The 16,405-nt window shown below is 39.8% G+C and overlaps 1 protein-coding gene across 3 annotated transcripts in view; it reads right to left on the bottom strand.

Annotated features, from left to right (window-relative positions):
• LOC134562477 (protein Aster-C-like) overlaps window positions 1-16,405 on the bottom strand; it is a 51,385-nt gene that overhangs the window by 26,440 nt on the left and 8,540 nt on the right. For all 3 annotated transcript variants that reach the window (XM_063419883.1, XM_063419881.1, XM_063419882.1), the window contains exons 3-6: window positions 7,327-7,411; window positions 4,496-4,599; window positions 2,638-2,733; window positions 1,413-1,493 (exon numbers count right to left, since the gene is read on the bottom strand). In XM_063419883.1, the coding sequence (XP_063275953.1) occupies window positions 1,413-1,493; window positions 2,638-2,733; window positions 4,496-4,599; window positions 7,327-7,411 (366 nt within the window). The remainder of the gene's footprint in view (window positions 1-1,412; window positions 1,494-2,637; window positions 2,734-4,495; window positions 4,600-7,326; window positions 7,412-16,405) is intronic.

The raw sequence follows: 16,405 nt of genomic DNA, 5'->3' as shown, positions 1-16,405 counted from the left end.
TGAGAACCCCAAGCAGAAATCTTCATAAACAGATTTATCTTTTAATACTTCAGTGAGGACACAAGCAAGCTAACAGCAAGATTTGATAGAAATAACAACGAGAGTTCCCAAGCTACTCAAACGCACTGTTTCCTAAAACATGCTGGCTTAATTCCTCTCATCTTGCATTCAGTCCATGCCTCTTTCTTATCTATCCTTTAGTTACTGTTCTATAGTGAAAAATTGATCCTAATGTGACACTCATTTCAGTGTCACAGAGAATAAACACACCAAAAAAAGTAATACTGAACAGCACAAAGCTTGCTACCTCTGTTGCAGCCCTAGGATAGGTTTGTGTACCTGAATGTCCTTACACTGACCCTCCAGCACCTCAGCCTGATCAAATGAGTAACATAAGTACCATTTCTGACAAACTCTGCACAATGAAAGAAAGCAAGGTTACTTCCAGTTGCACATTCCAGTCAAAAGGTGACATAGTACATTGTGGCGGGATTCAAGACAAGATGGTTATGAAGTTAAAATTAAATAGTATTTGATTTGAGGGACAAGAGATTTGCAAGAAACATTGGTTTTGCCTTAAATAGCACTTCCCTTTATTTTCAGCTTTTCTTTTGACAAAAAGTGTCTCAATTCTGCCCTAAAATTCATCTAACAAAAAGAAAAAAAATGCAGCTACTATGTGTAAGTAGCACAACAGCTTTAAACCTTTGGAGATCACTGCAGTGTTACGTATGGATTTTTCAGTGTGTAATTGCAACTGGGTTAAAATATTTAAACAATGAGAGACATAAACAGGAAGGAATTGGTTTACAAAAATTGTCTTACAGTGATGTTCTGTGAAAGTGTAAGTCCATTTTTAGAAAGATTAGCTTAAGTATCCACAAATTTCAATATAAATCAAGCTAACTAGCCAAAGTTTCCAGAATACACTTCCATATCATACAGCCTGCCTTTGCTGCATTTCTTCAAGGTCAGCAGAGTTGTAATGAGTTGTCTGGTAAAGGTTAACCTAACTTATCTGAGAAGGAGTCTTGGCTTTTTTCCTTGAAAGTTTTCATTGAGAAAACCTCTTGCCTTTTTGATCACAAATTAAGCACAGAAAATGTGAAGCAAATGCATATCAATTTAGGAACATATGCTTGAGCTCACAGTGAAGAAAAGCATGCAATCGATATGCAAAGACAAAATGCTACTTCAACAGCAGAGTTGTAGGTGGCAGTCTGAGAAGGAAAAGATGGGAATTTTGTCTGTGATCTAAAATACAAGGAACCAAAGCAGAACATCAGATTAGAATTCTAAGTCGGAAAGGAAAAGCTAACATTAAGTCTCTTATTCTCCAGAGGCACATCTGTCTACATTAGAAAAAGTTCATTTGGTTGCTTAACCACAGGTACTGATGCAGGCAAGCTTACCTTATCCAGCAACACATTCTGCCACAAACGGAAGATACTGAGGTAGCTTCTGTCTCTTGCACTGAATGACGTGAAGAAAAACTGCAGAAAGAAAAAGAAGGTAAAAAATAAGCTCACACATAGCTATTTTCAAGAATCCCAGAATGCTTCCTTGTATCTTGACCATCCCAAGGTTATCAGTTACAGTTTGCCTCATTGGACATTCAACAAACCGGGGGGGTCATATTCCTCAGGTTCCAGTTTGTATCATTTTCAGGGAGTAAGAGTGTGTTCCCCAATGTCCACACAGTGTATGAAGACATTTGCTGTTCTGGACATGTGACTAACCCTTGGCATAAAGGAAGAGCTCTTCCTCAACTTAAACACATTCACATTTTTCCCACAGGAGTTTGAACAAATCAGAAACACATATGCCTATTTTTTACAGCTATTTCTGTTCTTCTGCCACATTAGCCTTTTACTATCATTTTCACGTGAGATGATGTGAAATTAAAATAATTAAAACAGGAAATCAAATTATATGCATCATTTGAAATGTTAAAATGTTTCCCATTGGGTTTTTTTAGCACAGAGGTCTATCTTTCTTGTCACTGAAAGTTAATACTGGATGAATTGAGAGGGAGCAGCCAAATATGATGAATCACAGTTGCTTCTCAAAGAACAGCTCCAGGTTCACTGTAGAAAGCTCTGTTCTTTGCCAAGAATTACTATTTTCAAGGCATTTATAGAAGAATTTATCACAGTGTATTGCTCATAAGACTCCTGCATCATGCTTTTCAGTTTTTCAAATATACACTCAAACTTCATTTCCCAGCACATGTTCTGGGGTAAACTTCTCCATTACTCAAATCCCATGACATCACAGTCCTTTTATTTTCAATAGTTTTCTTCAAGGAGCACTTGAAATCCAGTGACTTTGATATTTTTTCAGTCTGAAGAATTTACATTCCGAAATCATGCTTTGAATTTTAGTTTTCCTTTGAATAGTTGAGACAAACTCTTACTTTCTCGTTACTGTATCAACACCACTAAGGGATTCTGAAGTCAAACTGGAGCTGAATTATCAAGCAAACATGCACAGGGATGAAACCTAAGTCTGCCTTCTAATCCCAACCACACTTAAAACATTTGACAGGGAAGTTACATATGCAAATGCAGACTAGAACAAGTGCTGTGTTCTGGACTCTATCATTTAGCAAGAACACATTTAAAACCAGATTTTCACCTTCTCTCCTTTTGTTGCTATTTGTATGGCATTTGGAATGAGACGAGCAGTCTTCTCCTTTGTCATGAAAGTGATGTCCTTCAAAGCAATAGAAATCTAAGCAGAAACACATTTAATAAGACATATTAAAAAAACCTTAGGACTGAAAAGTTAGAAGTTACAGAATATGCAAGAGGAACTCAAACTAACCCCAAACCCTGTGATGCAATTCAGATGAGATCACAAAGGCAATTACTGTCTCCACTTGCTGCTTTAACAGCAAGCATTTCAAGGTAGAAGCTGAGGTGACTTAAGAGCCATCTTCCCCTTCTTTCACATTAGGGCTAGAGAAGTAAGTTGTTTTTTCTGCTTTTCTTCCACTCCTCCAGCCACAATCCCAACCAAACACAAACCACAGATCTGAAAGTCAATCCCAATCAGAATGCTGTACATAAAGCAGAACATACATGAGAGAGATCAGATAGACTGTTTTATCTCACGGAAGTTTACAATACAGTCCATTTTCAAAATTTTATTTGCAGTCTAGTCATTGCAAGAAATTCTTCCTGCCTAGGCAGCATATTTGACTTGTATATTAGTAGTTGAAATGTTTCTGTTTAGAAGAACATGGTCTAACTGGCTGCAAGAAGCCATTTCCTTCCAGCCTACCCCCTCTTCTTGAATATAGGGCTGTGCTGCCATTCAGCTTAGAGAAAGGAGGAATATAAGCTCTAACTTGCTTTTTTCCTGTATGAGCAGAACGTTCTCCACTTACTCCTGCTCTCTTTGCAACAACACAGCCTGCTAAAGAGGTCCCAAACTTGGCTCTACCACTGTAGCTGACGAGCTCAGACTACCTAAAGGTATTCTGAAGATATCACTGCTAGACACGCAGAAACAGGTTACCAGGATGTCTGCTGTTTTGCTGGTTAAAAAACCAGCTAATCAGTCTTTGAACAGTTTATATATTCAAAAGTATAATTCCAAAAGGTTTATTTTTTAATTAATTTCACATCTAAAATAAGAAATATTCCATCCTCAAATCCATCTGATGAAAGTAAGCTTGGTTTTGAGTTGAGTATTTCTACAGCCCCTTGCAGTCTTAAATACACAAGCTATTTGTTGTTTGTGCTGTGTATTTCAAAGCACTCAAATGTGAGATACTAAAGTTATGAGCAGTCTCGCAGTTCACACAACATTTAGACATGTCCACCCTCTGTTTGCTAGGTTATCTTCCTTTTCTTATTCACTGCAAGTTCTACAGCAGATGCAACAACTGCTCAAATGAAAAGTTTTAACTCGTTAACCTAATCTGACAGAAATAAAGGGCCAAGGTATCACAAATATCTACCTTTGCTTGTACTGTTCAAAAGCTGCAGACCACAATATGAGAACTTGCAGAAGTCATTTACCAGTTCCCTTCAGCTGTTCTTAGATGCTGATATTTACATGTTAGGCTAAGTCAAGTAAGGTTCAATGCTGGAGAGTGCTTGAATAGGGCATCACCACATACCATGTCATGCCCCAGGACTTACAGTAGGAGATTATGTGTTACATTCCTTTATAGGACAACTTTGCATGGTAAGGAAAGGCAAATTGTCATCCAGAAATGTAAAGAGCCAGCTTTAGCATAATCCCTAAACTTCTTATGCTGAATGACTGACTAAGCAGGCTTACTTCAGCATTCAAATGCCTCCATTGCTCTTCTTATTTTACAGAGGACAGATCTGCATTTCCACTCAGGGATGCAGGCTCTTTCTTTACAGCCCAGAGTTACTAGTATGAGATGGACAGGATGGGATCTGAGAGACTCTAATCCTATGTCCTGATAGGATAGGACAAAGAAAAGGTGGGATTCAAGTCAGCTAAGAGATCTTACTGTGGTCTCCCATCGGAAAATGTTGCTGTGGAAACAGAGCCAGTTTTCAGAGAGATACAAGCGTCCTTGCAGCAGGATATCCTTCTGCAGTGCACAGGCGTAATCTGTGTACAGAGAGCGAGAGCAAGTTACCCACTGACCCAAACCTGTTAACTCAAACGAGATGGGTATTACAATACAATAAAAAGCCACTTCTTTCACTTGCAGGAAGTCTGTGAAGGCAGACTTTTACTGCCTTGCATCCAGACCATTGCTCTGGGAAGAGCCCAAAGCCAGAGTTGATGGTACATCTGTGTGAGGACAGCACTCCATCTATCAACCCCTGTGCACTATCTTATGTTTTCAGAGAAGAGGGGTCAGGCAAGACCAGGAGTACTTGGGAGAAGTATTCATTAGCCAGACTTCAAAGCACCTAAACAACAGAATGCAAACATTTTATAGTCCAACAGATCAACTCCTACAGAACAGCTCATATGCTGTATTAAGATAATAGTTTTCCACTGAGTAGATCCTATAACTAGCTAAAACTATCTGCTGAGTGAGACACTAACAGATAGATTGAACTACCCAGTACTTGAGGCAGGGGGTATTTCCTGAAGTTGACTATCATTTTTATGATACTGTCTCTGACTGAAACATCCCTATTGAGAAACAGATTTCATCTACAGTGCCATTACCCATCATCAGATACCTGCTAATTAAGAGCATGAGCAGAGGATTTAGTCACACTTCTTAAAAATCTCAGAGAGCTTTCCCAATTTCAGAGCCTGAAGAGTCAAACAAAAGGAATTTTTTGAAGTATTGCTGCTAGATAATTAAGACAGACCTCTTTTGGGGGCTCCAGCCTAAAGAAGGCTACCTAATGCATAGAAAACATGCAGAATGTATGTATTGACTCAATATATATTAGGGATTTCACCCTTAGAGGTATCTAATAGTTTTGTATCTGGTATTGTCCGAGCCAGAATTTTGATTTTGTGTACTAAAGAAGATAATAAATACAGTTCTTGTTCAAATATCAGGAAGTTCAGGAGTCCCCAACACCCTAATTTCAAGCTATATCTGCATTTACAGAAGCTTTTATTACGATTTTTAAAACTCTCTAGCATTTCCCCTCTCAAATAATCAAGTGAAAATAAATTTTCTTGTAACAAGAATGAGGCATGTATATAAGCCCTTGGAGAGGTAACTACAAATGGAACTATAGAAGCCTAAATCTAAAGAAGTCAGTTGTTAAGTGCATGTCTAAGAACAGCCAGATACCAAAATGCTGATAAGAGGAAGGCAACAGGGACTGAAGTTAAGGACTTGAGGAAAGCATTACAAAGAAGCTTGCATCTGACTTTTGTGGTTTTTAGGAAAGAGATTCAGACCTATAAAGGTCACCATTGGGCAAGTGATGAGCAACCCTGCTCTGACCTACCTACATAAAAGAGAATATCAAAACAAACAGAAGATACTAGCATTTCTCCTTTTAAGTTTTCAGAACCAGTAACTTAATATGTTGCTTGAAAACAACATTTCAGGCAAATCATAGTGGCCCTCCTTCCAGCTCCCATTTAGACAGTCTAAGTAATTCCTTTCATTTTAAGAAATATTTTATATATCTTTACATACAGTGCTCATTACAGTGGAATAGTCGCTTATTTTTAACAGCTGATTTAAAAACAGAAGCAGTAACAATTCTTTTAATGAACAGCAGCAAGCAATGGCTTCTTGGAGCACTGCAACGCTTGTACTAAGTTACTCTACACCAAGCAAAGGAAAAGCTCCTTGCTTGGAGGATGCAAAAAGTCCTTTCAAGGAAACACTGCTTTTTATGGGGTAAAAAAAATTATATAAAAGTAGTGGCTTTGCTTCTGATGGAACAAATTGAGATTAACCCATTACTAAATCTTTCTCTAAATGCTACAATCTCTTCTTTGAAACTGCTTCAGAAGTTGTCTCCATGGCTTTCTGCATCAATCATGTGTAAGGAGAAACATCAAAACAATGCTTTGAAGTAATAGCCTTTTCTTCTGTTTTACATCTCTACTGAAGTATTTTAAAAATGCAGAAGGCATTTCAGAGGATAACTGCCTCCTGAAGCTGGAAAAAGACACAGGGATTTAACTGCTTCAGAGCTGCTGCTGGCATACTGCAAGCATACAACTAACAGCCTGTCAATATTTGCTTCCTCAGAAGTCGCATAAAATGAGAGATGAACTTTAAACAGTCACAATGCCACTTTTCAATGAGAATATACAGTGTATTTGTTACACAAATACAACACAAGCAGGTGATAAAGAAGGGAACAAGGTGCAAAGGAGGTAGGGTTACATGCTTGGCTGCTTTGGATTCTGCAGTGGAGTGAAACAGCTGGAAAAGGAGTATTTCAGTGCTGAGAAAAGTTATGCATCATAATTTGATATTCTCTGACACCTGCTTCTTTCCTCTCCCATTCATCTGAAAAACAGTCTTTTAAATTACAGCCACCCACTGTGTCACTCAGTCCCAGGAGTCACATTAATCAAGGTGCTTTGGGCAAGGGTGTTAGTTCCAGGGAGCAAGGAGGAATTTTTTGCTAAGGATGATCTACCTAGTTAACAGAGTCTCAGAAACAACATCCTTTTTGGTTTTTTTTCCATCCCCCCACAAAGCAGGCAGTAGACGAGAGGAGTGTGGACCTGGCTTTCCTTGAAGGTATCTCATGCTGGTTCAAAGACAGGAGAATAGGGACTTATCAGCTGTAATCAGAATTTGCCATAAAAAAACCCCAAAATGCTTTGACATGACTGCAATCTGAAGTCATCAAACAGAAGACAAGGACTTTTGCTGTGATTACTTCTTACCTACTATGAGTCTCTCTGAGTCTGGCAGATGAGAAAACTGTCTCTTGAATTCCTCACTCCTATATTTGTAAGTGGAACTTGAGAGCTGCAACAAAGAACAGTAAAAGGTTATGCAAACAGATTTATTTTCAGCCATCAACTGTCTTCATACTGGATGTGTAATTTTATCTTGGAGAACAAATGAACCTCAGAAGAGCAATAAAGAATAGGTGGTATCTAAATGTGATCCTCACTGTAACTTTATGCTTACTTATGTAAGAGTATTTATCTGGCATGGGCAAAACCATTCCCTGTATCAGGCCAGATGCCAGTCACAAGGCATTACAGTGCTGTGATAGCAACCTGCTCCACCCATAAGGAGATGAGAGCCCTTCTGGGACTAAATATTCTAGCACAGACTAAGTGAAGAGGCAGCAAGGCCACAACACAGAGGTAAGAGAGAAAAATAAAGCCCTCGTGGAGGCCAACAGAACACAGGGACACATCGTAGAACATCAATGTCCACTGGGAGTACCACTTCAGGAATACTGCAGTGTAGTGGATTTTTCACCAGTTGCTGTAACTAGACCTGTGGGGGAAAAAGGTAATTGTTTCCTCCAGTAAGAATGAAGAGCAGCATGACCATCACTTCTTGATTTTCTGTCATATTCTACAGTTCATCCCATTTTAAAGATCACTGTCTATGATTTTCTTAAGATTCAAGTTGGGCAGCAAACTCACAGCAAAGAGGACCATCTTGATGGACTTCAGCTCCTTACTCTTATAAACAAATGTGCCTGCCCCATTCAAATGAAGAGCTTCAGCACATTCTCCAGAAAATATTCTGTGTAAAAGTCCTACATTTCATTTGCAGTTGTAAGTGGATCATACTTTTTTTCTTAACAGATATTGGACACTTATTTTAGAGGCGGTCTTAATTAAATGCTGTGTAAGACCGTGACTCAGGTGGACTAAGGCTATTACAGGAAGAAATCACTTTTAAATGTTCCCAGAACCAGATATAGATATACTAAAAAGCCTTTCACACTTTTTTCTTTAACCTTTCTAAAGATCTTAAGCACATGGATGCTATTCTCTACTTGAGCACCTGTATTACTCCAAAACTTGGTATTCACCATTAAACTCAACTCCACCACAAGATTAGTTGCTATTTATATTTAGGGTGGGGGAAGAAAGAAGAAAGGAGGCAAAGAACAACTTTAGACAGTACGACCTTGCAGCATACTTACTTTAGACACACTCCTGCAGCATGTTAGTTGGCCACTACCCTTTTACTATGTTTGTGCTTGTCCCAAAACCCCAGGAAAAAGATAGATTTATCTTCAGCTTGATGGTCTTTTAATAAACTAGAGCCAACAGTGCTCCCACCTCCTCAAAATTCCCATACTTTGCCCTTTTTCACTGAGGACATTCCTGCTTCTTGCAGTTCAAAGGTGCCCTGAACACCACCCTACACTCACATCCTACAATGGTCTGGCATCTTATACTCGAGAATTGAGATCTTAAGCCACAAGAACACAAGTGCAACCTCAAAGTCAAGTGTTTAAGTGCATGCAACATGTGAGAGAGCAGAGTTACCCTGACACAGATCAGCTTAAAAAAAAAAAAAGTCAATTTACCTTCTAGTATCATGAATAAAAGAAAGCCTTTATGTTTGACCTCTGTTTGAATACATATTTGCTGTCCATTAATATGCTGAGTATTGTAATGCAAAAAGGCAGCAAGGGATGGAGACAGAAAATACATCCACTCCTCCCCTTCTGAGAAAAGTAAACATGAAAAGTTTGGGTGTAGCTAAAGAACATGCTAGACATGTCTCCTCTAAGCTGTAATGCCTCCACTTATATTTCAGTTATTTCTGTGATTATGAAAATAACATTCTTGGAAAGCATGTCATCTGCTGAAGTAGGCAGGCTACGGTTTCTTGGCTTGCAACATCCAGCCCTGAAATGCAATTTTTAATTGATCATCCAAGAAAGGCATCCAATATCAGCACTGCTTTGAAGAAACTGAGTTCTTTGCAATTACTCTGGAAAGCGACATAGGGGAAAATTAAAAATTAACTCACATCTGTCAAGTTTCCACCTGTAGTTCCAGAGTCCCTATGGTTTACACACAGTCCTAACTCAGCTGACTGAAGTCTGGGCTTGCATTGCCAATGCCAGCATACAGGGAATAAAAGAATTGGTCTGCCATGAGAGGAAAATGAAAGTCACACTTTGTGCAATCATGATTTAGGAGGCAATGCCTTTCAGGAGAAATGCAGTTTCTCAAACACACCGTATACAAGAGATAAGAGCTACCGTGAAGTTCAGGATTTTTGTGGTTGTAAGACAAAAGCAATTAAATAAAATAGGAATATCACAGTGTCACAGACACATTTATATTAGTGCCTCAATCAGCCAGTTCAACAGGTCCAAAAATCCAGACTCAGGATACTGAGTTTTACTTAGAACTGAAATTTTTCTAGAGCATAAAATCTGCTACAGCTTGTCTTAGAAACCCTTCCTAGCATTCAGAAGTGCTGTCATGAGTGACTGGACTATAAGACATCCTTATTAACTGAAGATTTCTACTCAGCTCTTAGGACACTTATGCAGAGTCTGCTCTGAATCCTTATCTGATCAGCAGAAAACTGTGAGCAGATTGAAACTTTTGAACCTTACCTTTTCCCTACTTTGCATGAAAACTAGCTCACTTGAATCTGTACTTTTTACCTACTCAGTAGGTGGCTTGGTGATGGAGATCTCTCAACAGACTTGGGAAACAAGAAGGGCAATCTTAACACTATTGGCAATTTTAACACTATTGGCAATTTCAGCTTCATTAAAGTGAAGGAAACAAGGCATTTCTACAATACAGCATGTCTCCTAATCACGATTATAACATCCAACACGTGGCAGCATTTGTAGCAGGTTGCCACTTCTGAGTTACAGAATCTAGCAGCAAATATTAAGAGGAAGGGCATAAAACAGGTTGTAGCATGGCACTCACAAGGTGAAAACAGCAACTTGTTTTTAATACATACACGTTTCTAAGTCAATACATATGCTTCATTATAAGTCATCAGGCAAACACTTGGCCTGAGGATAATCTTTGCCATTTATGGTTATGCTGTATTTAATCACCAAGGCAATTATTAAGTGTGGACAACAATTTATTAGCATTTTTCATCTGAAGCCACAAAATACACCTGAAACTTGTAAAATATCATGAACAGAAAACCGTTTTCAGTAACGACCAGAAAGTTTTACAGAAAGTTATGACAAGAAAGTTATGTAAGAACCAGATATTGGAGACACATAACCAAATGATTCTCATACCTTGTTTAGAAAGGGACCAGTTCAACTATATAAAGTCATGTTCCAGAAAAAAAGAATGTAAACTTAAATAGAACTAAGCTGAGTTATTTATAGGATAGAAGCCTGTTAAAAAAACAGCTTCCCTTTGCATTTACATCTTCAAAGTGTAGCCACTGCAAACAATTTGAGCCATTTAGCAAACTGCAGAAGAAAATTAAACAACACATTCTCCCAGGAGTACAGCAAAAATCCTAATCATTAGGAAATTATTTGATTGCAGATATCACTAAGCATGCAAATAAGCAATCAACTCCAGCAGAATGCTGTGCACATTTTTTAACAATCACTAATGACAGCAATAATTCTGCATTTGCTTTGTTAGTGTTTTCCCTTTGTTTTGAGACACCACAAAACCCAGGTTCCCTGACAATTTGCATTCCATAGTTGTGACATGCAGCCACAAATACAACAGCTGAGATGACAGGTAAGCTGACCTCACCAGCAGGGTAATAACTCTCATACCTCCTCATTTCAGGAGATGCCTCCCACCGAGCTTCAGTCTCCCTATCAGTTACCACCACAGGTACACGGTCCCAGAATCAAACAGGCCTATAAGCAAGCTGCCCAAATTACCATTTCTTTCATGCTCAGAAGCCTCACTTAACCATCAAAATATGGCCCATGGAACTCATACCTTTCCTCCTCTGTCTAACAACACATAAATCCAGGTCACTAACCCCAAACCCCGCTTAAAAGATCATCTGACTATTCCCCAAAGACTTTCCTATGAAGCTTCTAGACATGGTCAAAAACAAATTTGGAGGAATTAGTAAGGTTAGGATACAAGTACGTTAACCTTACATTAGCATATTATAACAAACATGAAGTATTCTGGCAAAAGCTGTTGCATTTCTACTGAGTAATGATTTCTTCCTTATTCAAATTCATATAAAACTCTTCTTAGCATCAGGAGAAAGAAAAAGAATACAGCCTTCAGAACAACAACCAGCCAGAGAGAAGTCTGGATTTTATACAAGACTCTTCTACACTGCAAATATTCCTCAAACTTATTGGATACAGTAGGGAAAAATATCAACCCAAAACCTACCAAAAAAACCAACCAACAAACCACCAACCAACCAACAAAACCCACCACCTAAACATACCAAGATGACACTTTCAGTGAGGTTAAAGCCTCACTAGGAGAGGTGAGAACCAAGTTAACAGCCCTGAACAAAGGCCTCATTAAACAGCGTAAGGCAGGCAAGACTTCACATACTCCAAGACAGATTCAGGCAGGCTCCCTTATTATCACAGGAACACTTCCCATGGCACACTGAGATGATCTCTCACCTGTAAAAGGTGCCATGTCTGACAAGCCTTTCCATCACAGAAATGTTGATCCCACTGCAGACATTTCTTCAGTCCACAAAAGTTCACTAATCATCCTATCTAATCTATAACATACAAGCCACAGCTCTCTGGCTTTAAAACTAGAGCTGCCATGACCAAACTTCCCTTTAGAAAAGAATGAAATATATATTTTTCCATTTTAAATTAAAAGTCATTCTGGATGGAAAAATCCATCCTACCTATGGATAGTTCTTCTACTAGTATATTTGGTTAACTTTATCTTTACTTTGTGAATTATTTTTGGATAAGTAAGTTACTCCATATCTCCTTCTGAGGTAGGGATTAAGCTTCCTAAGTGTATTAGCAAAAAAAGATTTTTCTTTTTCAGACTTATTCTTGTGGCTTTTCTGAATCCTCTCAGTGTCCCTCTTGAATGCTATATATAGCATTGCAGGAGTTACCACAAACAGATAAATCTGAATCACAGATTGCTTTTAAGCACAGAATCACAGTGAAAGCTCACATCCACATGACTCCCAGTCTGCCTTATCTTTTTGCAGTTACAGGGCAGTTTCCCACTTCTGACAACAAGCACTAGGCTGTATGTTGGAAGTGTCAGACTTGTTCAGTTTACCTTGTCACATGTAAACAGTCCAGATCTGCTCTATTACAGCGATCTGTTTTCACAAACCACCTCTTGAAAAAATCACAGAAAAAAATTGTTTAGGAACAACTTGCAATCATTGAGTACTCAAAAGCTTTACTAGCAGTGACTTATGTTCTTTTCTGTCTTGAAGGACAAAAGCATTTAACTTTCACATGGAAAACCACTCACAGGACCTGAAGACATGACATCACTTAGGGTGACTTACTGTGCTGGGTACAGTACACTGAGCACTTTGGTTGGTTTTGGGAGGGGTGTTGTGTGTGTTTGGGAATTTTTGTTGCTTTTTTTTTTTAATAAGGAGATATTTTATCACATCTGCATATTCACACAGATGTATTTAATTGAAAGGTCATGAGACCTATCAATTAAATACCAATTAAAAAATAAATAGCCAACTAAAAAAAAAGAAACCAAGTAACTGTTGCCAGGGTTTGCTCAGCCCCTGTATTCGTTAGCAGCCTGCTTTCCACAGTTCCCATGCTCTCAAGGAAATGTGAACAAGCTTCTAGTCACAGTGGGAGGGGGCACTGTTTAGGGAGCTACAGCTATTTTCCTTCCATTCATTATATGCTTTTTTTCCTTCACCCTTACCTGTGGAAAGGGGAGTCTCACAAGCACAGGGCCACTGGCAGGCACAGGGCTGTGCACTAAGGTCATTATGTCCCCATTCCTGTGTCCCAGCCCCTCTCTTCTCTGTGGAGGCTGAAGAAGAAAGGAAGTCTAACATTTCTTAGTGACTGAGAAGAAAACAAACAGCATTCTCCTTCAGTGGCATCCAGTAGAACTTTGGCAAAAGTATGTCCTCTGTTGGAAATACAGTATGCATGATTTAAAGAAAGGGATATTAAAATACATCATTGGCAAATACTCCAGCTGCTGTATCTTCCAGTTTGGTTGGAGGTGGGAAGATTCGGGTGGATAGAGGGGTGAGGGATAGTGGCTGTGCTTTTTTAAGTCTACAAGACCCCATAAACAAGGATAAAGACAGAGTCCCTAGTTCTCCCAAAATGAGTGTTACTATTAACTAATTCTCACATATGCACAGGCAGGCACATTGAAAGTGTCAGACAGACTATGATTTACCACCAACACCAGGAGCTTCCAAATAGAAAGAAACTCCTCTGAACTATTTCATTATGGAGAGCTGCTGAAATACTGGACGGCCACTTAGAAAACATTTGACACCCATTGTCCTGAAAGTGACTGAATGAGGTGCCTCTAAAAGGAGACTGTTTTCATTTCTTTTGAAGACTGGGTACAGCACATCAAAGCACTGTGTCCCACAGGAGCAGCCCAGCTCTCACCAGCTGAGATGGACCTCAGTCTCACCAAGCTATCATTGGCCTGATCCACGGTGAAAGCCTGTTCTCCTGAAAAGCAGTCCTGGCCAACTGCTGACCAGGAAGTCCTGATCCCAAGCATTTCCCCATGTGGAACACGAACTTGGCTGAACTGGAATACTGCTCACAGGAGGCCTGGTCATTTCCTGCACCTCACCAGCCTCGGTGTCCTTCCAAGAACAGGATTGAAGGTCTCATGCTTCAGCTTCACCCATATAAGTACAGATATCAAAACTCAGTAGAGCATGGCTTGAAAATAGCCTAGAAAATCCACAACCAAAGTTATTACAATTATGATTTTGACAGACAAGAAAATTTAACATCCTATGTAATACTACGCTGCTAACATCAGGTTATATAATTATAACAAAAGGTAACATCTTTGCGAAGAATTTTAAAATCTGGCATCCTTCCCAAGAAGAAAATTAAAAGACTTAGAGTTGAAAATATAAAGGTATTTCTTCAGAGAACTTTGAGTTGCATAACCAGTTAGAGATTACGATTTTAATGTTCTCCTTAAAAAAAAGTAGAACAGACCTGGAATAATTTTGTAACTGTATTTCAGTTTAGAACATGTGAGGAACTCTCACAAATTTCTCCTTCAAGGTCATACCAGAATTAGCTCATTTTCACATTTCACTGAAATAGGGTTCAGCTGAAGGTGCTTGTTTCCAACAAGGTGCTTGGGAAACAAGCTGATAACCTTCTTATCAATTACAAGAAAGCCTCTTGCCATTAGTAGTACTATATATTTTTTCCTGAAAAACAAGAGCTTGGATTGAGAATATCCTCTGCTTATTCTGAAGCAATGGTTTTGTAGTATTCAGTACTTTTTTTTTCTGCAAGTGTTTTAAAGCATTTAAACAGTGAAGCCAATGTACTTTCATAGCAACTCTGATTTGGAGACAAAAATCTCAAGCTTGCCACGCACAGTGCAGAGCAAAGCATATGCTCCATTTCAGAATAAAACTGACTGAGACATGAAGCTAATGTAAAGTCAGAAGACACACACCCCCCACACATACCTCCTCTAGCTGCCTGCAGCCTGCTCCAAACCATACAAATCCCTGGCCAAAGCCTCTACAGCTCCCCCCTCTCTCACCCACTTGCTCAGAGCTGGTGCTGGCCACCCTCCAGCAGTGCTAGCTCGAGTTCTGCCAGCCTCTGCTTGCATGCCAGCTTGGAAACAGGCTGAAACACCCCAGCCTTGCAGAACAGGCACACAAATGCTGCAGCAACTGGGCAAAGAAAACTTGCACAGAGGCTGACATTTAAGAACTGCCTAGCTCCAATCTAAAACCACCATCACCAAAACTGATTTTGGGAAGCAGACTGCAGTAGCATAAATCACTTCAAGTTCACAGAAGTCCCAAAGGGAATAGCAGAGGAAGGTACTATCACCAGGGAAACACCAGTTTGGAGAGAAGCACTTAATGCCTAGCACCCCTCCTCTCTGCATTGCTGAAGGCTACAATCCATGAAGCAGCCTTAAGAGTACATCTGCACCCGGCAACTCAGCATGGAGCCAAATCTACTCTCACACAAAACTCAGCCACTGTTCCCTGTTTAAAGTCAAGCCTTTACTGAGACACCTTCTTAGTCTGAGCTCCAGAGCAGGAGCTCAAGACATCAGAGCATGCTTCACGCATACCCAAATTCCCCAAAACGTGTACATTACCAGCCACCCAGAGCTCAGCTCTTCCCTCAGCTCAGGCACTTTGAGGCAAGGGACACAGGGTTCTGCATTCCCAAAGATCTCTGCCTGCCCTGAGAGGGGGCAGCAGACATGCACCTATTCTGCTTTCTTCATGCTGGCTCTCCCTTTCCACCTGCCTTACCTAGGACCTGTTTGCCACATTTCCACAACTAACCACATGGAGCCAGCCCCAAAGAGAGAGCCCTCTCCCAGCACAGCCCTACGGAGGAGACTGACAGAAGAGACAGAAAAATGCACTTTAATCACTCGGATTTAAATCTTAAAGTCTGAAAGGAAAAGATAATGGAACACAAAGAGGCAGTATTTACAGTCATTTTGCAGCCCGGGCTGCTGGCTAGGATAAGTGGCTGTCTCTGTGCACCTGGCTGGGTGGTGGCTTTGGAGGGCCTGCGCTTCTGCTGTCAAGATCAGCTACATATGTAAATAGCAGGAACTGGTTTCACCAGAAAAACAAGGTAACTCTTCTGCTTTCCCAAAGCAAAGACAGGATACATCATGGGGAATCTCCCTGTGCTGAAAGAGCAGCAAAACATTGGGAAGCATACCCACACAGAAAAATACTCATTGGCAATTTATTTCCATCAGAAAGCCAGTGAGAGGATTCTAAGTGATCTCAGAAAGGCCTTATCAGAGCCTGGGTACCAGTGTGACTCAGGTCTCAAAAACAGCATTAGCATAGACTGTTTTATAAGTGCATTTC

The sequence above is a fragment of the Prinia subflava genome, chromosome 28 (genome assembly GCF_021018805.1).
Source record: "Prinia subflava isolate CZ2003 ecotype Zambia chromosome 28, Cam_Psub_1.2, whole genome shotgun sequence".
In the NCBI taxonomy this organism is placed as follows: Eukaryota; Metazoa; Chordata; class Aves; order Passeriformes; family Cisticolidae; genus Prinia; species Prinia subflava.
This window is presented reverse-complemented; position numbering and strand designations above follow the sequence as displayed.